The 24269-nt window shown below is 37.6% G+C and overlaps 1 protein-coding gene and 1 long non-coding RNA gene across 3 annotated transcripts in view; one reads left to right on the top strand and one right to left on the bottom strand.

The window, feature by feature from the left end:
- esrrb (estrogen-related receptor beta) overlaps positions 1-8484 on the bottom strand; it is a 70242-nt gene extending 61758 nt beyond the window's left edge. The window contains exon 1 of one of the 2 annotated variants that reach the window (XM_088647942.1): positions 8337-8484. Coding sequence is in view for 1 of the 2 variants with exons in the window: in XM_088647941.1 (XP_088504067.1) it covers positions 3302-3351 (50 nt within the window). In the remaining variant the exon portion in view is untranslated. Of the gene's footprint in view, positions 1-3301; positions 3703-8336 lie in introns of those variants that run through there. The other variant, XM_088647941.1, reaches the window with a different exon arrangement.
- A 119-nt stretch (positions 8485-8603) lies between these two features.
- Positions 8604-15518, top strand: LOC148653212 (uncharacterized). The gene is made up of 3 exons (XR_015941540.1): positions 8604-8957; positions 9250-9348; positions 15242-15518. It is a non-coding gene; the product is annotated as an uncharacterized LOC148653212 (long non-coding RNA).
- The last annotated feature ends 8751 nt before the right edge of the window (positions 15519-24269 follow it).

Here is a 24269-nt window from a genome sequence, read left to right as displayed (position 1 = left end):
GAAGAATATTAAAACATAACATTCTTGAAAATGATGTAAAACATTTGCTGCTTTTTTTCCTGATGTACAACATCTGTGGCAAAATGATTGGAACATTTCAATTAAACACTTAAGAAAGATGAAGCACGATGGAGAAAACAAGGGTTTTCCTGGCAAAATAAACCACAGTGTGTTGTACTAGACCTTAATCTTTGTTGTTTTTTCAGCTGTATAAAATAATAACCTTCAAGTAAAGAATTTCTATTATTAATCAGTTTTATTTAAAAAAAATATTTTTCATTAAATGGTAATTTTCCATGAAATAGTAACGTTAAAATCTAATCAAATTTATTTCTTATGTTCTCATACATTTACTTATACATTACTTCACTCTAAATACATTATATATAAACATATATGTGTGAATTATTGTGTGTACACTTGAAAGGAAGGAAAATAAATGCATCAAGCTCCTTTAAAGAATGGGCAAAATTTGAATTGAAACGTTTAGTAGATTCTTATAGAACACAAAACAGTATTGCGCTATTTACAAAGTATATTTCCAAAATATAACTTCAGTTCTTTAAAATATATTTGAGGTAACATTTAAAAGGTTATTTTGTATGTTTTATCTTGTATTCAAAAGAGTAACTGAAAAGAAATCATAAATAGTCCTCTCTTGGATCTTAAGCAACTCCTTCAATTTTTTTAATGAACCGCTTCACAGGATGAGCATTTCAAAATAATCGATTTGAAGTTTTGTTTATTAATACTGTAACTTATGAATCCGACAATAATGGCAAACAGAACTTTGTACTGTGGTACAGTCGATACGATTATTTTTTCAAGAAAAATATGTGATTCTTTGACTTGTGCAGTGAAACCAATCAATTACTTGCATTTCTAACTAAATGAGGGAACACGATTGTCTTTCAAAATGGAAGAAGTTAAGCTTGCAGCTGGAGACAAGAGTAGTTTTGGTGTGTTGTCGGCTTCTCTTTGCTGGTTATGTACTGGTTATGGGGCTGGAATATTTTCTGACACTTATCATGAGGTATTGATCATGCGTTTGTAAAAAATATCCCAAACACTTTTTTAAAAGTACTCTGAAGATTGCAGCATGCATTCTCACTCAAGGTACTAATCAACCTACTAAAATTATTTTATATTACGTAAATGTATCATAATGTGATATGACATTAATATTATGATGGATCAGCTACAGACACAGTGAAGGGTTATTAGAATCTGGGAGGTGGAGGAGAGCATTCCTTCTCTTAAAAGTTGCATGACAAGGGGTAGCCAAGACGACAAACCAATTTACCTTTTTTGTCCTTTTTATCATAATATTATTCTTTCAATCTTTAGTTTTAATGCATTCAGTCAACAAAGACATCTAGTTATTCAGCTGCTGTGTTCTGCATTATCTTTTGACATTTTTAAGGATATGGTGTATTTTAAAACATTCTTTTTTACATGTATCGATATATAAACAGTACATAATGTATATATATATACTGTTTCCAAGTAAGAAGTTCACAGAGGATGCTGAGCCATCCAATTTAGACTGCAGAGCTGAAGAAAAGTGCAGAGCAGTATGTAAACCTGCATAATCCAGATCAGTATTTAACACAGAGAAGCTTAAAACTAGATTCATTTGAGGTAGAGATTCCTAATGGGTTTAATGAAATTGCTTCCCAGTGGTCAATGAAGGGTTAATGGTAGGGCATCTGACTTAAAATTTTAATGGAATACCTTCGTCCCAGAATGAACTGTGCCAGTCTTTCTTTTTTTGCTCAGCAGCATGGATCTTGGATTCCCTGTATATATGGTACTTTGCAAACTATGGATCTTCAGAAAAGATATTTAAAATCCATATGGCTTAACTGTGCTCCATTGTATTACACAAACCTTAATCTGCCATGTCATTAACTTGTACTTTTCTATTAACAATTCAGCAGCAATGAGAAATGCATTTATCCGATGAAATTCTGACAGCAAATGATCAGTTTCTAAAATAACACTTGGAGGTTTTACATGTAAATTAAATGCTGTTTTGAAAATCAGAATATAAATACATATTGTGGTAAAATCACATACTGTCTATAGTTATTGTTGATATAATAATCTGATTGAGTAAAAGTGAACATAAGAATACTTATCTTGAAAGCCTAATGAAAATAAAGGTGAGCATTTGTTTTTTAAAATATCTCAATAAATTCTATTTTTACTTGTCATACACACAGTACAATAATACAATAAAATAGAATTGTAGCTTTACTGTAAATATCTTCATTTAAAAAAATTATTGCTGTTCCATAATTTATGCTTTTACCGTAATGTAATGCATATCACATTTATATAAAACATTTTTACAATATTTCAATATTTCAAATCTCAGTGCATATTGTTTTTTAAATCGACAGTTTATACACAGCTGAACTAAACGGAAAACCAGGTCCGTATGTAAAATAAAACAGTTAACTTTTACCTTTTTTTACTTTGTCATCTAACAGATAGGCAAACTTTTCTCTTTGCACTTTGCCCAATCACTTACTACACTTAAAATACATCCAAACGGACTAAAATGGAAAAAAGAGACATTGGAGATAGTCAAAAAAAAAGGTGGTGTTGTTTTATTAATCACGGGATCCTGGCAGCCCTGCTTTCCCCAACATTGTCTCACGCAGTCTGCTTGACCAAAATACTGAGCGGGCACTCAGAGGAACACTGGGGCTAAAGGTGCCTTCATTTATCTTCCTGTGTGCAAATATAGCAAAGTGTAATACTCTGCTCATTATCTAGTGCATTCAGTTTAGCTAATTTGCTATAATTTATTTCCCATCACACTGAGAGCGCAGACTGAAATGCATGGACAACTTCCCTGCCTGCAGCCGCTCACAAAGCCTAGAGCAAGTTTTGTTTCAAGCTCTTCGTTCTTGAAAGGCTAATCTCAAACAGAAGGAAGAACTGTATTCTGTTTTTTTATCATTATTATTATTATTTTTATTTTACAGAAACCTAAATGCCCATCTCTCCTCACTACGGGTGAGCGCCAGAAATCGCTTATCTGCTCGTGTTTCTCTTGACACAAGGCAACACAGACACCTCTCTGCACCTGCCTGTACCTATTGTGTAGTACCACTGCAAAAGTCATGTATCACTTCACACCAAAAGGAGACGGACGACAGCATTGTTTCTTCAGAAAAGAAGTCGCCCATCTTCCCTGGTAACTTATTCAAAGAAGAACCAAACACTAATATTTAAAAAAGATAGAAAAAGGAAAAAAAAATCAGGTAGGAAAGAATAGAAGAGCACCTACTGGTTATGATAGTTGAGAGGGTCTGGGATACAAAGTTCTGAAATGTCCATCAGTCCAGTTTTAGCATTCCAGGAATCACAGGAAGTGGAAAGAGGAAACGATTTACACAAATTCTTCCCAAAAGGAAGCAGAGCACCTTCAGAGGCAGTGGAAAAAAAAAAACAAAAGCCTTCTTCAGAGCCCCCAACCCCTGGCTTGCACAGGTATGTCTGTGTTTCTCTGTATGTGTGTATATGTGTATGTGTGTGTGAGAGAGAGAGAGAAACAGAGAGACGGGGAGAGAGGTATAGGGGGTGAAAGAGAGAGAGGGAGAGAGATGGAGAGAGAGAGTGGTGGGAGCGCTAAGATCGAGAGACAGTGAGAGAGAGGGTGAGAGAAATGACTCTCTCCATGGTCAGGATAGGGCTCTTTAAGACTGAAGGGCTTGATGAATATGGAACAGCTGCTGTTGGCTGCCTCTTAGGGGCAGGACTTAAAGCAACAGAGAGGGCTGGCAGGGCCGGGACTGCGAAGGGAGGAGGAGGTGTACAGGGCAGCCAGTCAGAATCGAAATACTCGCCCAGGACATCACACACTCCACTGCTACTCTCCCTGTACCACACACACATATTACTCATCACGCTAAAAAAAAAAAAATTGAATAAAATGTGGAGAGACTGTGTTAGGATTGTGACATGCTCTAATTATCCCAAAGTATATTTTAATACCAGGTATCAGCAATTCAGACCTGGTGTGATAACTGCACTGCCAAGTGGTTCTTAGAAGTACCTCGAACATAAACAAGCAAAGATCAATTAAAAAGTGTTGAAAGGAACATTTATTTCTTATTTTTATAGCGATCAGTTTAATCTAATTTGGACAGGTCATTTTATTTAATTTTCCTAATTTATTTTTAGATCATTTTTCTAGTCTCCTAACAATTATTTGGGTTCTTTCTTAAAGCATGGTAAATCTTCCTACCAACACTCTAGAAGACGGTGTATAATCTAGACAAGTTATAATCTAGCTATGACTGAAATGTGAAATACAAGCACTTTGAGGTTACAGTACAGTATGTGACCAAAGTACATATTTGGAAACAGAAATGACTATCACTCCAAAGAGGAATAATTGCTGTGAGATTATCTGTCCATGAGCTATGGAACACAAAACAAAATTTGTCACTGCATATATTAATCTTGCAGTTGCATTAACACAAAGCATGTGTTAATGTTTTGCTTGCTGTGCTTTAAATGAATACAGTTTTTGTTGTGCTATTACAAATATTTTTCACAACCCCCATTTTGTCAATGGAACAATTTTCTTAGGCTATGTTCAATATATTTCCATAAAATGCATTGCAGTCACATAATGTTTATTTAATATAATAATTTTGATTGGCACCATTATTATTGACAAGGCACACAGGAAACATGTCCAAATACACATAAAGAAGATTTTAAAGTCTGATAACAGGAAGAAATTTGTAACAAGAATTGGAAATGTATTTAATGGGTCAGAAACTTATTTTTTAAAGGTGAGTACATATAATCCGCATGACAAACATTTTACGACCACAGCGCTCAGTTTAGAATTTCTCATTGCTTTGCTTTTTTCTCATGTAATTCACAAAGCTGATTCTGTGTCACAAACCACACACCTAGTCCTTCAAATCTAAAAGGAGCATAACATTTTTCTGCCTCCTTTGCGCGATTCTTTCAAAAGATCCCATTTTACCGTTGATCATGTTCTGAAAGAATGCAAAGAATGCAGATAACATTTCACATTTAACGGGGATCTTTACATCCATGAATCTTACAGCATTTCTGAAAGCAAACGATGACATCTTTAACAGAGAGCTTATAAATCATAATGTAAGGACTAAGATGGGAAGAAGAAAACTTTGCATCTTATTTTCTAAGATACGGCCAGAAAAGATGTTATATGTTAATCTTTATGATTAATATTTTTCTACTCACTTCATCGAACTGCACCTGTCTTAAAGGATTTGGATAACAAGTTTCTTCCTCCCCAAAATGCAAGAATTGAAGAACGCACAGGAAATTCCCTCTGAGTAGCTTCTTCCTTACCTTATACAGTACCTATCTGTCCATCATCTGCTCAATTGTTTTTCATTCCCAGTCTGCTCAAGGTGCATCATTTATAGCATTTAAGGTACGTTCCTTGGCATATAAAGTCACATACAGTACAGTGTTTTATCAGCTTTTATATCTTTCACCAAAAATAAAATAACCAAGTTCTCTTTCACCGTTATATCCTTTCTCATTACTATCATTAGATACGTGGTCAATCATGGACAGAAAATTAGGAAAAGTTCAGGGTTATTGCACTGTGTGAGCGTGTTACCAGACTTGTGTATTTTTAAAAACTATAAGGTAGCATCCGGACCTCGATACCAGTTTACCTAGGAAAGGAAATAATCCTGTTTACTGTGTGTGCTAGACTATTTTGGAGCAGATCAACCTTCTGCAATACATAAAAGTGATGATTGATATCGCAGAAGTACAGCAACTCCTAATTTAATTGCAAAAGACAGGAATAAAATGTCATTCTTTCTAAATCTGAATGCATTTTATCTGGTTAAGGAAACAAGAGAACAATCCCTTTGGAATGCTTATTAGGGAGAAAGAGCAGGAGAGTGTGTTGAAATTCTTCATTCAACTACAGTAAATGGCTCTGCCGACTTTTGTACATTCTTGGTGGAATTATTTTTTTTTCTGCTGAAAATGTATGATGCATACACTTACTTCAAATATAAATAGGGTACACATACACAAAATAGAAAAAAATTATTAATTCAAAACATTTTACGACTTGTTCAATCACGTTAATATTATATATTGTACAAGCTCAAATTAATTATTATGATACATATTGAAATCAGTGTATTTTTAACTAAGATATTTTGTTTCTCTTTAGGCTCTAATCTAATACAACACAAGAGCTAAATGCTAAAAAGTGCATTTCTAAAATACAAAGGTTGTAGAGTCAAGAAGCCTCTACTTTAAAGATGGAGAAGAGAACAGTTGAGTTAGCAACATTCTCCACAGAATTCACCAGAGGCACAAAGATGGGTTTTCAGAATAATATGCTACTTTTAGCATATAATACGGCCCCTTCATAATAACTAAAGAAAACCTTTTCGGTTTCTTCAGTGCAGGGATGTTAGGGGCTGCCAAAATGCATCATTTGACCCAGGAAAAGGTTTTTTCTTCATTGGACAAGATTGAATGGCAAAATTAGTTTTAATAATTCGATTTGGAAAAATTATTCCACTTTCTACATTTAAGCAGAATTTTAAAATGATGTTTTTTAAGTAAAAGTGTGGAAATATTTATTGATATTTTATATATTATATTTCAATTATATGTACAACACCCTGAAACACTAGTACTGTATATTCATTGCATTTTATTAAAATACTGTAAATGTGTGTTCTCAACTGAACCAATCTGAGCCAAAACAGAATATGAAATCCGTACTCAATTTCAGCTACAGTACGTATTTTCAGTATGAAAAATACACTTCAAACACTAAGTAAATAAACTAAACTACTTCGTTGCAATTTGATTATATATAGTATACAGTATATGCAGTATAATATACAGTATGTGTCAAGGTATGTGAGAGAGATTACATTAATATTAAATTGGTAAAGTTCTAGTGATGGTCAAATATTCTCCATTCAATTTAAAAGAAAAACTACTTAAACTTTACTTGATTTTACTTTAAATAAGTACTTAATTTTTATTTAACATAGCGTATTGAATTAGTGAAACTTAAGGATATAACCTTTGATGTGTTTACATAATTTGACCTTTATGGATATTTAAAAAAAAACTCTTTATGGGTTTTAACACTGCTGTTAACTCTTCTTTAAATAAGTGATTTTAAAAAGGAATTTAAACCGCATCAATAATTTAAAGGTTTCTTCATTTTAAAGAAAAATACATTTAAGCAAATATCATCAGAATATATTTTCTGTAAATTCTCTATAGTATCCACAGCATGGCCGAATCGTTCCTAAAAAGCAAAAGTCTTTTGAAATCTAAAAAGAAAATCTCTTCTTATTCCAGTGTTTCACTCTGGACTCAAAATTGGGCCTATCCACATTAAAGTGAACTAAATGCCTTCATGGGGGAGAACAGTGTATCACCTCCTTAAAACAATAATTTCACACACTGAATTTCTGTTTTTGTAAAGCTCAGTGATGTCAAGAAACATCAGACAGTTCTGTATTGTTCTGACAGACTAGTGGGAATGTTGGTGCTTTTGCGGGAGCTCCAAAACAATGATCACTAGGATCAGGTCACTGAACTAAAGAGAGGCATTGATTCATTGTTACCTCCACCGTTTTGCTTCAGGGGATGTCCTAATGCTCTCTCATCTTGTTGCTGTTTTTTCATTATGCTTACAAAGCAGAAATAACACACTTCATGCTAATTTAAAATTTAACAAAATTGATTAACAGCCTTGAGGACAGCCATCCACTAAGAATAAGTGAGCCCTGTACAGTAGTTTGACACCCCCCAAAAAATTGGGAGGCGAATTAAGGCCCGTAACGATATTTAAGAAACATTTACAAGTTTCTAAATAATTAAATCGTTATTTCGCAATTCTGAAACAATAATCTCCTAAATCACTTCCTGCTTTCTAAGATGAAATATACAAGTACGAATTTGTTTCTTGCAAATATCGCATTTCAAAAACACTTAACAAACCCTGTTCTGTATAAATACTGTAGTTCAGTACCGACTACGCTACAGGTAGGCAACAAAAGAGACTCCTGAGACTCGGTGAAATTGCAGACAACTTGAAAATACACATTGAGAACACAGTAGCGATAGTCTGAGATGATACAAATGAAATAGCTTGTGTAGATTTGCTTTTTATTAAATGGTTAATTTGTCCTCACGCAAAATACGTTTAAAATCTACAGTAGTTAACAAGCGTAAGGACTGGCTACTGCAATTTGATTAAATCGATCCCCCACACAAGATATAGCAGAAAAGTAACGCGGAGAGTGTTACTCTACCTTAGCGCACAGGTAGGTCATACTGAATTCCCAAGTGGTGCTGCTCAGGAGAAGGAGGTCTTGGAGATACAGTGGCAGCAACAATCAGACTGTCGGTAAATGTGGTGTTCGTACGGCTCTATCAACTCCTCCTCCACCACAGTACACTGTCCAGCCTACAGCCCCTGATCACTGTAAAAACCCACCTAGATCGTCTCAGCTGCTGGAGCCGATTTCTGAACTTTAGTGTTGCTAATCAGAACAATGCAAAAAAGTCTGTATTGGTCATTGAACTTTTTTTTCCTTCGAAAGAGTTTTTTTGTGTATGATTGGTCGCTGTTGAGGACCATTAACGTGTCAGGGCTTCTGTAAATCTCCCTAAACCCACAATACGTGACTTGACATCGGACACACTGTGAAAACCTTGAATACGGTTCTACTTTTGCTGGATTCCAGCGCCTTGATGAATAAATGATAAGACTATAATTAAGAATAAATAAGGTGCCGTGCCTGTAGAGAACAGAGAGTGGGCCGTTCAGGTATCATCTGTCGGTTGTCACCAAACAAATTATATGACGAAGGAGCGCTCGGCGTTTGTTAGCTCGGGAAAACCACAACAAAACTACAAAGTTCAAATTATAGGTAATTATAAGTGCTTTGCAATGAGATTTTGTTTTACTTATACTTATGTACATAAGAGACAGTGCTTTACTATCAGAACGGTTTTTAATTAAATCGAAGATTATTAAATGTTTCTCCCAGTTTTCTGCTTGCCGTTTGAAGTAGGCCTACCGAATATCCTAGCTGCAAAACAACGTGGGGAAATTATTTTTTGGGAAACTGGACAGCAAGCCCTTCATTTTATTAATTTACAGTCACTAATATCTACATTACGCACACGATACATTGATTCTTTTTCTTGCTATGTTCTCAGCTCTTCAACTTCACATGCCATTTCCTAGCCCCCGCGCTTGTAGATTCCTGGATCACCGCTAGAGGGAGCATCCCCTCATTGCTAGAATATCACAGACAGGTAAGAGCGCTAGTTCGCATTCTCTGTTAACAAACACAGCAGTACTGTCGCGAACGATCATTCTAGCGCACACTAAGTGTCGATGGACAGAAAAAAAAGAAAGCATAAAGTGAACTGTAAGCTAACAAAGTCAGCTCTCATGTTCTGTAATGTTTGTGTGCACGCGTCCGCCCAAATTAAACTAAATCAAATCACCGGAAAAACAAACAACAAAAACAAATTTGCAAAGTATCAGCATTAGCAAAATAACAAATCAAAGATTGAAATCCGGTAATTACAATCTGTTTTTTCCCCTTCAGAAAAGCATATTATAACGCATTTGCTTGAAAGTGAAAATTCTATTAAAAATTTGCCTTATTAAACCGAATCAGATTCCATAAGGTTTACCATATTTTCCATTAGTGATATTTGTTCACCATGGTTGACTCCAGGAAAGCACATATAAAAAGGGTAGATCACGTTCCCCCTGCTGATATTCATTTGTGGTATAAATTAAGAGATCAGATTATCCCTACAAAGGGAAAATCTATAAATGCAATTTGTTAAAGGTGCAAAATCCCTGTGACCAGGCGCATTACAGCAGTCTCTGTGTTAAATTCTAAATCAAAAGAGCCTGACTGAAGTGGAGATTATATTTCAGGCTGATTCCCGTAAAGAAGAGAGCTGCTAGACTCTGCAAGAAGTTATTAACCAGGTTTATCAAACGGCTGATTTTCTGAGGACTTTCACACAAAACATACAATGAAAGATAAAAGCTGGGTTAATTTCAAATTCCAGACCTAAACTGAACAAATATATCATGTCAGTCTTAAGGGTTTCACAGAAGGTGTGAAGGTAAACACACACCTGCACACAAAGATAGATACCTGAACCAATGATTTGCATTTAAAACATTTCAATTGCATGGATATTCGTGGGGGGGAAAAGCTTTTCTGGAGAGGAGCTGGTGCAATAAGATGAAATAGACGAAGACCATACAACCAAAGAAAATGCTGCCTGCAGTGGATACCCCTAACGATCCAGATTCCTCTGTACTGTAGTACACTTTATTTACATGAAACAGAGGCGGTTAGCATGCCTACAGTACATACAGTATGAGAAAAGAAGGCTCAGTCATAGAGATGTTAATCTGCCCCTGCACAGGAAGCCCATATTTTGAAAGCCAGGGCAAATAACAGCAACACTTCTGTCACAATCGTCCCACTGCCATTTCCAAAGACTCAGCCACAGGATTTACCCTTCAGTACTCTGTTTCTGAAGACCCGTGTTTGTATTTGGCCATTCATGTTGCTCCTTCAGTCAATATTCCAGGGAATTGTTCTGTGGCAGAATCAGGGATGCACGTGTGGACGGAGAGGGACCAGTTGTTTCCAGTCCGTGCGCGGCCCGATTTTTATTTCACCCAGCTCTCATCCAGAAGCCACTTCCCCCGTCTCTGAATTCAGCGCTCCTCGTTTCATCTATTTACTTTCCTAACAAATACGGACAGGAGAACTAAGTGGTTTTTGAAATCTCTGAGTGGACTTTGCAGCGTCTGTTTTTGTCTACCCTGCTCTGCCTTGCAGCTTGCAGCACTGGTGAGGATGCAAGTGGTAAATAAGATAAGGATGTCTGATTCATGGGAACTGACAGGAAATCTATATGCTGCAATGTTTATAATCCAGCCATTACTACACAGCCAAATGAAAGAACAATAATCCAATAATTTACTTCATATTTACCTGAGGCAGATTTTCAGCTTTAAAGGTGAAGTACAGATATATATTGGCTGTAAAACTAATGTGGTGGGCTAACATGCACTAATGTGATGGACCCAATGACTCTGACTCCCTGACTTGCACTAATGGACTGCAGTGTAAACTGCACAGGGCTGTTGATGAGCAAAGGGTCTCCAAGCTTTCCTGCCTCAATATATTGGATGCAACATCAGCAGCTGGAACACTTATTTTCCATTTTGCAGTTCTGACTTTTTTGTGTTTTTGTGTTTTCTGTCAGAGACAGAAAGAAATGATAATACAGTAGCTTTGAAAATATTTACCAATAGGCACAAAACATTTGTACACTTTTTGCAGTTTCAAAACACGGTCTGGTTGGTTTTCCTTCCCGTGCACATATGGAGCACACAGCCAGTCTTTGTGCAGAGAGCTCTGAGTTTGCCTTTCCCTCCCAGTGTCAGCTGGTGCTGTTAATACTTGGAGTTTAGTACAACAGAAAACAAGTTAATGCAACATTTCCCATTTCACCTACACAGCGCATGTCAATTCACACATAATTGTTATTGCAATTGCTTATGTGAAGGAAATGCTGTGTATACAGCACCAGAGATTAGAAATGAATGGCCGTTACTCAGTCTTCAAACTGGACTGAACAGAGTATTTAACTGAATTTCCCTGGACAACAATAAGCAACAGGAATAAAGTTAAACCAGCACAGGTACTGTACTGTAGTACACAGCTTTCTTTAAAAATTACAGTTGTCTTTAACAATTTAAAGGGGAACTGTATAATAAATTATAATGAATTATGTACACAGTAATCCTGACAAACTCCTACAACTAAAAGCCATATGTGCATTGTACCTGTTGTTCTTCTTTCTGTTTCAGAAAAGGTTTATCTTGTTTCTGAAAAGTGAAGAGGCCCTGTCCTTATCTGTCAATAAACAGTAATTAGATTTTGGTGCCGATAGCGTCAATTGGTTTCTAATCTAGCTGTCGCCCGAGACGTGTGTAATTAAAATCCTGATTGATAAAGCAGAAGAATCCTGCCCACACCACTACCTACCTGACCCTTCCACTGACCCCTTTATAAAACAAACAACAAAAAAGATATAAAAAAGCCTAAGGAAAAGCTGCACTTCTTATTGATCAGTATTATCAATGCTTCCATCAAGGCTGTTTTCTTATAATGCTGCGTTCATAAAAGAGGTTTCTATTTAATTTGCATTTTTCAAGCAGAGCACTTCATATTTCTGTGGGGAATTCTGGGAGATGTATGAACCCTGCTCCAAATTCCAAAGAGTTTATGAGGCACTACTGACTTGATCATGTGCAAAGTGAAATGTGTCTTCAACCTATTATTTTTTTGAGTCCACTCATTATGTTTAAATGGAGGAGATGAACATATTAGAAGAGTGCACATATATAACATATTTAAAGGTCTCATAGTATTAGAGGTCAAATTAAGGCAGTTATGATGATGTAATTCCCTAGATTGCTGAGTTTGCATATTACATACCAGGGCAAGAGGGGTTTGGGTTCCTGACTGTAGGGTTGTGGGTTCAAATTCTGTTCTGTTGCTTTTGTATTCTTGCAACGCAGCACTTCACTCAGATTGCTCCAATAAATGGTGTGGCACGTAGGTGGGTCTCTAGGTCATCTTTCGCTTAACTAATTGTTAGAGTTCTTTGAACAAACAACAGCGGTCTTGAACTGTATAGGGTATACATTATGGTATATTTCAATTTTCAGAGGACGTTTGATAAAGATTCATATGAAAACATACCCAAATTATAAGAAACAAGGCTTCACAGATTGTTTTCTCTCTTCTCTCTTCAGCATGGAATAAACCTATTACTTGTTGCTTTGCAGACTACGCATGCCGACGCAGCTCCCCACCTGAAATACTCAAATTATAACTTGTTGTCATTTGGGGAATTGTGTATGTTTGGGTCAAGAATCGGCTCATACAAAACGAGATAGATAAGGGGTAAAGACTCAAATCAGGGTGAGGTAATTAGTGGGGTACCACATGTATCTATACTAGGACCACTGCTATTCCTAATTTAGATAATTGATCTACTATATATTCTCGTATATTTAGTCAACTAGTCAACTTTGCAGACAATACCAATATAAGAAGATAAGCAAAGACTGTAGAAGGAGCAAATTAATTTCAGAAAGATTTACATAAAATTCAAGACTGGACAAACACCTGGCAGATGAAATTCAATGCCAACAAGTATAGGGTGTTACACACAAGCAGGACAAATGTAATCTGTGTATACAAAATGGAAAATGCTGAGATTGAAGAGGCCACTTATGAAAAACACATACTGTACAGTAGGTGTTTATGTTGAAACATTCTTTGCATCTTTTAAACAATGTAGAGAAGCAATATAAAGCCAAACAAAATGTTAGGATTTATAGTAAATTATAGTACAATTTAAATCAAGGGTTTTTTGCTTAAAATTGTACAATGTAATAGTAATATTGATTGTGTAAAAGTTTTGTCACCAAATTACAAAAAAGGTATTGCTGCTTAGGAATCTGTGTACACAAGCGCATCCAGATACTTTCCAGATACTTATGGGAATGTCCTAGGCTGAAAGAACTCAACCTCTTTAGTCTTGAACAGAGAATACTATGAGGGGACCTCATACATGCTCTCAAAACGCTCAAAGGCACTGACAAAGTCACCCCAGAGGAGGTAATCAGGTTCAAGAGAATAAAAACATGAGCCAGAGGATACAAGAGGAAACTATGTTGAAGCCCATTGAAAACGGAGATCAAGATAACACGTATTTATGCACAGGGCATATATGGAACAAAACTACCCAGACATGCTGCTGAAGCTAATACCCTGGCTCCTTTTCAAGAAATTCAAAGTGAGATTCTTGGATCAATTAGCAACTAGCTGCCAAATAGGCTAACTGGGCCAAATGGCCTCCTCCCATCTGTAACCTTTGTTGTGTCCTTATATAATGTATAGTAAATCGGTCTCATAGTGTATGCTAAGACAGCCATGGTGACAGAGACAGAGAACTGCACTTGGGTCACACACGGTTAACCAACGTGCAGATCAGAAATTTGATATGTGCAGGATGCATGTTCAACCCAGAGTCTGACTTCATGTCCTACTGTCCATACCTGTAGATGTGTCAGTTTTAGTTTGTTGTCTCTTAAGAAAAGAAAGGTGGTTAGGGCCTTGGGCTTGTAACTAGGGTTCAAGTCTGCAGTGCAAACTCTGCTTTTGTATCCTTGACCAAGACACTTCAGTGCTGGCTCTTCCAGTTCTCATTAAATGTGTACCAGTGTAGCTGGGGATGACCATGTTGTGGACTATGGAGGAATCACACACTCTCAGTCTGCTTAACACTATGAAGACAGGGGTGAGAAAGTACTTCGCTATCACTGAAATAACAATGATCTGTAATGAGGTGTGATGTTAACAATAACACTATACTGCACCCAACACCACGCAGGTGTGCTTGGAGTTCTGACAGCTAACAGCTGCAATATCTTGCATCTCAAAAGAGTTTGATTTGGATGTTCTGTCAGTTCCATTATTGCACGGTTTCAATGTGCTATCCTGAAATCACAGTAGTATAATCACACACAGTTAATATTGGTTCTCTCCCTCATAGTCCCACTTTCCCAGCACTCTAGCAAATTAATTAATGTAACCAAAAAAAGAACTCACTATTGCACTTTATGAATAACAGATCTGAAAAGCAGGATATCCAGAGCATTGTTCACCATAACAGTGATGGGTAACAGTCCAACCCCAGGTTTTCTACAGTTCTGCAACAAATTTGTCACCTCACCTAAAAATATAAAAAAGGAAGGAGTATTTAGTTTTGAGAAACTGTCTCGCTGGGGTGGAGGCAGGAATGGCAGGGGAGTGTGGGGGTTGCTGGGTCTCAGATCAAACCCTTTCCAGAAGGAGTTGAAACATGGCAGTCACTAATGAGGGGAGAATGACTGTGAGTTTAATGCAATCAGTGAGAAGACACCCCTGAGGCTATCTATGAAAAAAAACACCTTTATCTTGCAACTGATGGTTTCTGAACATACAGAGAATGGAAATACACACACACACAAAGACAAAAAAGCTCTCTACATAATACACTAGATAAATAACACTGATAGCTTTAACTTTCTCTGCATGTCCCACAGGAACCAAGCCTGGAAGTTTGGCCTCAGAATTATTAAAAAAACAGCCCCCAGACTTTACTGTCATCAGCTGGGGTACTGATGCTTCAACAAGGTAAGAAGATTCTCTCACACAGGAAAAACGAGGACTGATGAAACTAATCAGGCTTTAAAAAACACAGAGACAATCTACTTCAAAATACACCAGACACATTCCTTTTTGATTAAAGAGTTTATTTGCTGCTGAACATTTACCTGTTTTGCGGAGGGTTTGGATATCGGTATCAGGGGTAAAAGATTATTAGGTGGATGACAATCAGAGAACAGAAGAGAAAAGCTGCATTTGAAGTTTTGACTTCTTCATTTTTTCTGTTGGGCCACACAAATAATAATAATAATAATTGCTTACACTTATATAGTGCTTTACAGGTAATGGGGACTCCCCTCCACCACCACCAATGTGCAGCATCCACCTGGATGATGCGACGGCAGCCATAGTGCTCCAGAACGCTCACCACACATTAACTATCAGTGGGGAGGAAGAATCCTTGTTTTTCATAATCACACAACCAAAATGCCATGTCATCACATAGCCTGCCAGTTATTTTTATGTATAACCTTTTCGCAGTCACTAGCATCTCAGACTCCTTAACTGAACATACTGTAAAGCACATACTATAAATATAGCCTGATGTGGGATTGTGTCTAAGTTTCCTGTAAACTATGAGACCTCAAAACTAGTTAATGAGAAAAGTGATTTGGCCTAGGGCTAGGTCTTCTAACTTCATAAGCCGGGAAATATTGTTCATTACAGCAATACTGTGAATTGGTTGTTGTACAATCTCCCTATGCGTAGAAGATACAGACGTCCAAAATGGATGTCCAGAAGTCCTGAGAACAGGATTGGGAAGGGTGTGTGGGAACCGGGAGAGTTTGGAATAAAATGGGATTGCTTAAGTATGTTATGTATTCTGTGGTGTTTCCCAAAAACATGAAAAAAGATTATCAGAAAACATATGCAATAGTAAAAGATATGTTTTCAATATGTTAAAGTGCTTTTTGTTCTGCTATGTGGTGGTTGTTAACATGCAAGGTGGTATTAAAATGTGAAGTGATGGCTTCATGCTGAAATGGGTTATACTGCACAGCAAGAAATTCAGACTCGTTTTAAGACTTCAGACTTTCTGGATTCACCTGTGCAGAAAACAAAACTTCGCCCATCAGAAGCCCTAGCCTGGCTATCCACACAAGAGCTTAATAAATCAATAAATTGAAAGGGAAAAAGCTTTTCAGAATGAATGTTCCCATAATTTATTCACCTCCAAATGGAAGACAGACTTTCAGAAGGTAAACGTCCATCAGACAATAATCTGATCTCCTATTTTTTCATTGGTGAGGCCAATGAAGTGGCTTGGAGTCTGATAAACACAGCAAAAAGCAGCTTCTGTATTTTTTACTCCATTGTTTTTCCCTGGATGCACAATATCCTCAGGCCAAAAAAAGTAATCTGTCAATTTATTTATTAAAAAAAAATAGTTGTATTAAAGTTAAAGTTTTGTATATTGGTTCTTAATATGTACATATTGCCCTGGAAACCGCAAACGCAAATGACTTCTAGAATTTGGGATAGTTTTATATCTCTTTATCAAATAAACCTCTTTCTCATGTCAAACATTGTGCTTCAAGCAATGTTCCATAATTAGGACTCCTGGCAACAATGAGACTAAACGGGGTAAATGTTTCACTGTAGGGAGATGTTTGCTTTAACAAATGATTCAAATCTGAAGCAGGCACTGTTAGAGGGATAGAAGAAATCTAACTGCCATTCCTAACTATTATCCTGACTATTATCCTGACTATTAAAACCTTGATAGTCAGGTCCAGCCAGCCATCCTCAAATAACTGCAGTAACATTACTACAGTACTTTCTTTAACACAGCAGCACTTACAAATTACAATTACAATTAACCTTTTTTACTGTTTTTTTTGTAATGTTTTCTAAACAGTAAATCGCCTGACTTGAAGTTTTCTTCCTCTATGTACAAAAAAAGAATAATAAATGCGAAGGTGAACAAAAATTGACTTCCTAACTGTTTCAACCTCGCAAGCCGTCAGCAGTTAGCAGTTAGGAGGTTTCTCTGATGAAACAACAGCTCTTTACAGCTGGATAACAGTAAAGTGTCACGGATAGCCCAGAGTGCTGCATGGAGCCATTGGAAATCATAATTGTGAATTGCAGGTTACAGAAAATGATCGTTGCTGCTTGCTGGCTACCCAGTGACCAGTCTGTCTGTATTAGGGGAGTGGAGCTGAAACTGACAGAGGCTGGAGGCTGTGACAGGTTGTGCATTCCATTAACTCCTGGAACCTGAGTCCAGCTTTCTCTCAACACGCACTGATGGAAAGTCATTTGAAAGTGTGCTGCTTAGCTGTGGAGGGCCAAACAGAAATTGGTTCTTGTGGCCTGTGTTCAGTTCCATATGGAGAGAATTCCACTCCTAATCTCGCAACTTGGCCTGCGAGAATTTTTATTTTTCACTCTGATTTTATTTTACCTTTAGCTGCCAGGGCACAGAGCATTCTATCTGAAGTACACAATGACCTGTTTAATTTATTATTTTTCTAGCTCAAAATCTGCACTGCTGTTTTGGGACAACGGGATGACATTCAGCTAAAATTTCAAAATCGTGTTAATGATGCAAAAAAGCTTCCTGCAAACAATGTTGTTGTTTTTTGCATTGCCTGTAGCTAAAGTAAATTTGATCTTTTTTCAATAAAAGTAATAATCGGGAAAACTTTCCAATAAAAGAGCATACTACAGAACGCAGCAGTTTTTATGTTTCAAATACAATCCTGAGTTTGGAGACCTTAAGGTATTCAGAAAAAAATTGTATGTATTTCATGCATATCAGTAATTAATAAATAATAAATCTATTAGTTTGTGTCACACATTGTGTGGCAGGGCTCCGAGCAGTGCTAAGTACACAGTGCTATATCACTGCAAATTGATGCCTTTTTTGGTCTGTTTTTCCCACTGATTAAAAATGTATGTTGCCATGAGAGGCTTTCATGTGGAACTCCTCTGAAAATGATCTCATTAATATTCACCTCCTTGTCTCTGTTAAGTCTTTAAGTGATAGATAGCAGGAGGGAGTGAACAATAGAAGCATTTGTATTTGATTGTTCTTCACACAGAGTTTGAACCGTAGTGTGAATTTAAAAGTAGAATTATTTGTGCAATGGGCATTATTCTTGATATTTTGATCTCCTTCTCCTTCTCCCTGATGCTTTCTTATAGCAATATAAAGTAAAATATCCACTGTGTAATTTGTCCCGACGAGCACTCAATATAAAATACAGTGTCAGTGGAGTGGACTGTTCAAGCCACTGTTCTGATCAGACACATACTGTAAGGCTCCTTTATCATCGCTTCAGGTACTATATATTGTCTCTCTATATTTCCAGTGCACCGCCAATATTCTGAATACCTAGACTGAAATTTACTCTCAATCATTCAAACAAAATGGGAAGTTTATTTAGCAGTCACTGTTTTTTGTAGTAGTTCTGGAAAACGTTCTGCGTTTAAAAAGTGTGTGTTGGCTTTGTTTTTGAATGGATTTAAATTGTAATGGGTTTATGGTATAAAGTCAGAAAACAACATAAACACTATGCAATGTACCTACAAATTACCACCAAAAATACTCATCTAGTATTCCCAGCAGGCCCTTGCCATTACAGCAGGTGTGTGAACCCCCAAATGCACATTAAATTATTTAAAGGATCATTTACAACAGAGATAAATTGATTTTTGCCAAATGCAGATGATCTTTAGTAGCATCAGCCTATGTCTGATTTACACAGTTTAAACAGAGGGAGAAAAAAACACTTCTGCCAGTATTATTTTTTTTCTATAGAAAAATGAACATTTTTTTCAAAGCCATATTTTGCTTAGTGTAGCGTAGGATTTTATATCCTAGGGGCAAATTAGAAAAATGTTCCACTGGGAAGCATAAGCATTATTAAGGAAAGTTTAAATGAAGGATGTATTTTAAATGAAGCGTGCATTTGTCAACAAACTAACAATGGGTAAGACTTAACCGCATCTACAATATCTGATTGATTAAAGACAGGAGGCACTTCTCTATACATAAATCTGTGTACATAGATATCAACTTTAAAAACAAAGAAGCACAGGATTGCTCTTTGGGAAGTTTAAACTTAATGTACTGTATGTTATGATTTTGAACATTTGATGGATAAATAGTAGATTGTTACTACCATAGCAGTCAATGTGCATTTAAAATCAAGACAAGAGAATACTTCAGTCTCAGATTGTGGGACCCTGGCTTCTTTCAAGGAACAGCTGGATTGGATTCTTGGATCAGTTAGCTACTACCAAACAGACCAGCCACCCAAATGGCTTCCTGTTGTTTCCTGTTGTTAGAAAACACCTGTGGGTTTTCTAGAAGAACAAAAACACTTCTCTTTGACGGCATTAAGCCTGAAGCACCTGCTAAAACCAGCAGCTACAGTGCACATGTCTAAATTACTGAAACAGTTCAAACTAATTTCCTGCACAATCACTGTCCACCAGCTTTGTATATCACCCAGGAGACTCCTTCTACCCAGTCAATGCATGAAGGTCAGTTTTTGGGCAAGGGAAGTTTACTTTTGTCCTGGTCAGACTTCAAACTCAGTAACTCCTGATCATTTGTTTGAGTAACTCCCCAGTGACTCATGGTAAAAGTGGTTGCTCCTTGATCACGGGTTCGACCCCGGATCATATCATTGGCTGCCCGTGACCGGGATTCCCCAAGCAGTTGAACTGCCCAGCCAGGGCTCTCTTGGTTTTCAATGACTCTGCCAAACCGGCAGCCTGCTGAGCACTTTGCAGGTTGGCAGTGCTGTTGGTCAGGACAGGCCTCTCCGCCAGCCAATAGGGGGCTGTGGCGCCTTTGAGGTGTAAACGGACGTGTGGCTTGAAGGTGGGCAGGTTGGAGGAGTCTGCATGCACGTCCTCATTCCCTCCCCTGTGTGCAGTTGAGGGGTTCACAGTGGCGAGATGACATGTAGAAAACACACAGTTGGCTGCTCCATATCAAGTGGGTAGAACAAAAAGTATTCAATCTGAAAACGGAATCATGCTTAGCAGTAACATGTCTCTCCTTTAAAAACATTAAAACCTAAAGTTATAAACAAGCAACAGTCGTGTATCATTCCAGTTCAATATGTTTTTGACATAACAAGTAGTTGCATGGAATTTGGTAATATCAGAAATCCTCTGTTCCTCGTAGATGATGGAAATTTAAGCAGGCTTGTTAAATTAGCAGTAAGCCACGGATGTGGGCATCATCTTCGTTGTTATTTAATTTTTAATTCTAAACAGCTGAGAATCTTTGATTTATCTCAGGTGAAAGGAAAACTAAAGAATGGGTTTGGAAAAAGATAAAAAAAACACATGATATTAGATGTCTGGAGGTGGAGATTACAAAAGTATCTCAGTTATTCCTCTCAGTGATTTAACATTTCATACAAATCCTAAAATTCAAATGTAAATATCATGTACTTGGATTATCAGGATTCTATGACATAAGATTCCAATAAAACAAGTCCACACTGTATGGAAGTTATTGACTGAAGTTCAGGACAGATAGTGACAACAAGTCAATCTCGCCCAGCTGTTCCCATTCTTAACCCTTACTAAAATGTGCTCTTTATATTGTAACGCATACAGGTTGTGCGAGCCGGCTTAACAGCGCAGTGACGTCACCACCCTTCCCTGTGAATAGCAGGGACCTCAGCCACTGGGCTGATGGGAGATCTCCCTTTAGCTCAGCTGGCTGGTTCCCTGTTCAGTGATGCCGGAGGCCTGGGTTTGAGTCCCCAGCGGTGGGGGGCTGACCTGAGGTGGCAGTGGCGAGGGCGCATACCCACGTGAACCTGAGAGTGCTACAATATCTAACACAGACACCTCCTTTTGCATTTGTCTCATGCAGCCCTCCTCCACCCCATCTTCACCCTTGATCCTTCTCTTTGGTTAACTCCTCACTCTGAATGGGGTTCGAGTCTCCCATGTTATATCCTCCTTGTTCTATGGCCAAGGGTCTGCCCTTTCACCAAGCAGGTTAAGCTAAAACTGTCCTACCTAACATACTCAAGACATTCACAAATAATAATAATAAACTTCATTTTATATAGCACCTTTAAAGGTGGCTTCTCAAAGCGCTTTACAGAATGACAACAACAATAAATAAAAAGAATACACAAGATAAAACACAATTACAATATACAGAGGAGACCGTGGATGGTGGTACTAAGAAAAGCAGAGGGGTGAAGAATGGAAACAGTTAAGTATAGGCTCTTCTAAAGAAGAAGGTTTTGAGTCTGGATTTGAAGGAGTTTAGAGAAGGTGACTCTCTGATATCCTTGGGCAGAGAGTTCCAGAGCTTGGGGGCATAACAGGAGAAGGCCCTGTCACCCATACAATGTACACGGGCATGGGGGGGGGGGCAGTTAGGAGACCAGAATTAGAAGAGCGAAGGTTGCGATTAGTTTCTTGGTCTTGGTCGTTGTCCCTCATGAATTGGATTTGGAATTTTGCTCTGTGTAAGCGGATGTGCTGAAAAAGTTTTAGACTCCTTTTTGGCTTATTAAAGTTAATATTTCAATTATGTTGTAACCCCTCCCCCCCTTTTTTGCAAAGATGCCTAATGCGCCTCTTCATCAGAGTACCTGACCGCTTGAGAGCTCTTTGTAAGCTGACAGTAAATTCTCATCACCTTGACAGGAAAATTAAGAATAAATATTTACAGAACAGACCCACACTGAAAACTCCTCAGCATCCCTGCACCATGCGGGGTTTGGCTGTTTGATTTGCACTAGTAATCTCTTCCATCCTAAATTTTCTGTGTTGGCCTCGGGATAATGCGGTTTGTGTGAACCCTCGGAGGAGAAGGGTTTAATTGCTTGCCTTTGTTTGCTGCTAAGTTTGCGCTCTGGAAGGGCCTCTTCTGACATGTTTGCTCTATTGCGCTTTATTCCGAGGAAAGAAAGGGCAGCGCATCCTCTCAGCGCTGTCCACATATGAATATTATAATATTTGTTTCCAGGAGGCTTGGAAACAGATCCTGATTAGCTCCTATCTAAAAACTGTTGCTCTTCTCGTCGCACAATTGTTTTCTATAAGTGAACCCACAGCGGGAGGGATCCTAATTAACAATCTATTCATTTGCAATAAGAGCTCCGGTTTCCAAAAGCTTGTTTTATCATGCCGTGGAGCGATGTCCGGGGATTTGGAGTACGATAATTGCCTTTGCCGCAGGCTGCAGTAATCTGGTCGGCTAATTCATTATTTTAATAAGTTAGCCGCTCCTTAGGGGTCCCGTGACTACACAACGGCAAGCTTGATGGTGGGCCTCGTTATTAAGGCAGACTTTTATGGCGACGCCTGAGCGAGGTTAATAACCATTATTAGCCTCTCTCTCCAGCCTATAATTTCTCGTTTAACGGGGGCAATTCAAACGAAACCTTGCAAGCAGTTAATAATCAACCTCTCAGATACCAGGGTAATCCCTTTGAAGAACTTAATACATAAGTGAAGCAGCTGAAGCAGTTTCACAATGAAAAATGAGAAATCTCAAAAACATAAATGTAATCATAAAAGCGTCTGTCTTTTATTAATATCATTATTTTTGGACCGCTTTACCCAATGTGCTAAATTTATGATTTAGCCCATAGCACTGAACAGAAGGGTGAAAACTAGACTTCAGCAGGGAACATGGGGTATGTCAGAAGAGAGAAAAACAAACAGCCAGCATGATAAACACTGGGTTTGATTAATGCTTTATCTCTAACGGACAAGAGTCCTACAACTTTTTCGTGCAATCATTTTCTTCCCTCTGAATTACTCCTGCTCTTAAAATAAAAGTCTGGATTCTACCAGCCAGTTTTTAAACCCCTCGTGGATGAACAATGTTAAAATCCAATATCTCAGATTACCACATATAAGCAATTATACTGTTGTGTGTGCCTCTAAATAGATTATAATTGAAATCCAGTGCATGATTTTCCTCTGATTTTGCAAGATGTAAGTAAGCCTTGTGCATTATTTTGATGTCAGACAGCAAAAATTCCAAACTTAGTAGGCTGGTGGAAATGTCCTGTTTTTTTTTTCTCTAAAGAGGGTTGGCTCTCTTTTGTATCTCATCACTGTGAATCCACAATGTACTACCCATCCCCCATCCCACGCTATTTTGTAAAAGTCACCAGGACTCGCTGCTGTGAGATCACCACAGAGTACCTGACTACAAGTTGTCATGAGCTTTTCAATAATATTTTTCATGCCAGTCAGAGAGACCATGAGCATACAAAGCCCTCTTTAAAGCAGGGTTTTTTTTATGAAGTGTTCCTGATACATCCTTATTGCTTGGATTTACATTTCTGATGTAGTTAACCTGAATGACTGGAACTAAAACTGTATTGCATAACAAAAAAGCAAAACAAAGGATGCTGAGATTTGGGTCCAGCAGAGACGAGATTCAATCACACCCCTTTGAAAATATAACTGTCTGAATGGCAGCATCTTTGTTGCTGCCTGAAACTCAAGTTTCTTTAAAGAAAAACAGAAACAATCAGCATGAGAATATGCTAGAGGAAATATCATCAAGTTTTACCACTTCAACTGATTCCCACCTTATTAATACAAAAGGTGCAAGTGCCTTTCAGCACATAGCTCTCTGATAGCCTTCATTCTAGGAATTTCACTTTTTGGGCTATAGTGAGGGAATAAGGAGACAGTGTGTGAATTATTACACGTTTTATTTGCATACCTCTTTATTTTTAATTACATGTAATGTAATCTAATGTGAGTTTGATTTTCCCTTGCAGTAAGAATCTGTAAATTGTAATGAAACCTCAGTCCAGTACATTTAACCAATCCCACCACTAGAAATAATCTAATGAAAGACAGCTTTTCTCCAGATCCTATGATGCACAGCTATTCGGCAAACCAAGAGCCCCCCTCACTCATTTGCTAAGAGGTACAAACAGCAGA

The sequence above is a fragment of the Lepisosteus platostomus genome, chromosome 10, assembly GCF_059453375.1.
Source record: "Lepisosteus platostomus isolate fLepPlt1 chromosome 10, fLepPlt1.hap1, whole genome shotgun sequence".
In the NCBI taxonomy this organism is placed as follows: domain Eukaryota; kingdom Metazoa; phylum Chordata; class Actinopteri; order Semionotiformes; family Lepisosteidae; genus Lepisosteus; species Lepisosteus platostomus.
Note: the sequence above shows the minus strand (reverse complement) of the source record. Positions and strands in the feature narration are given on the sequence as shown.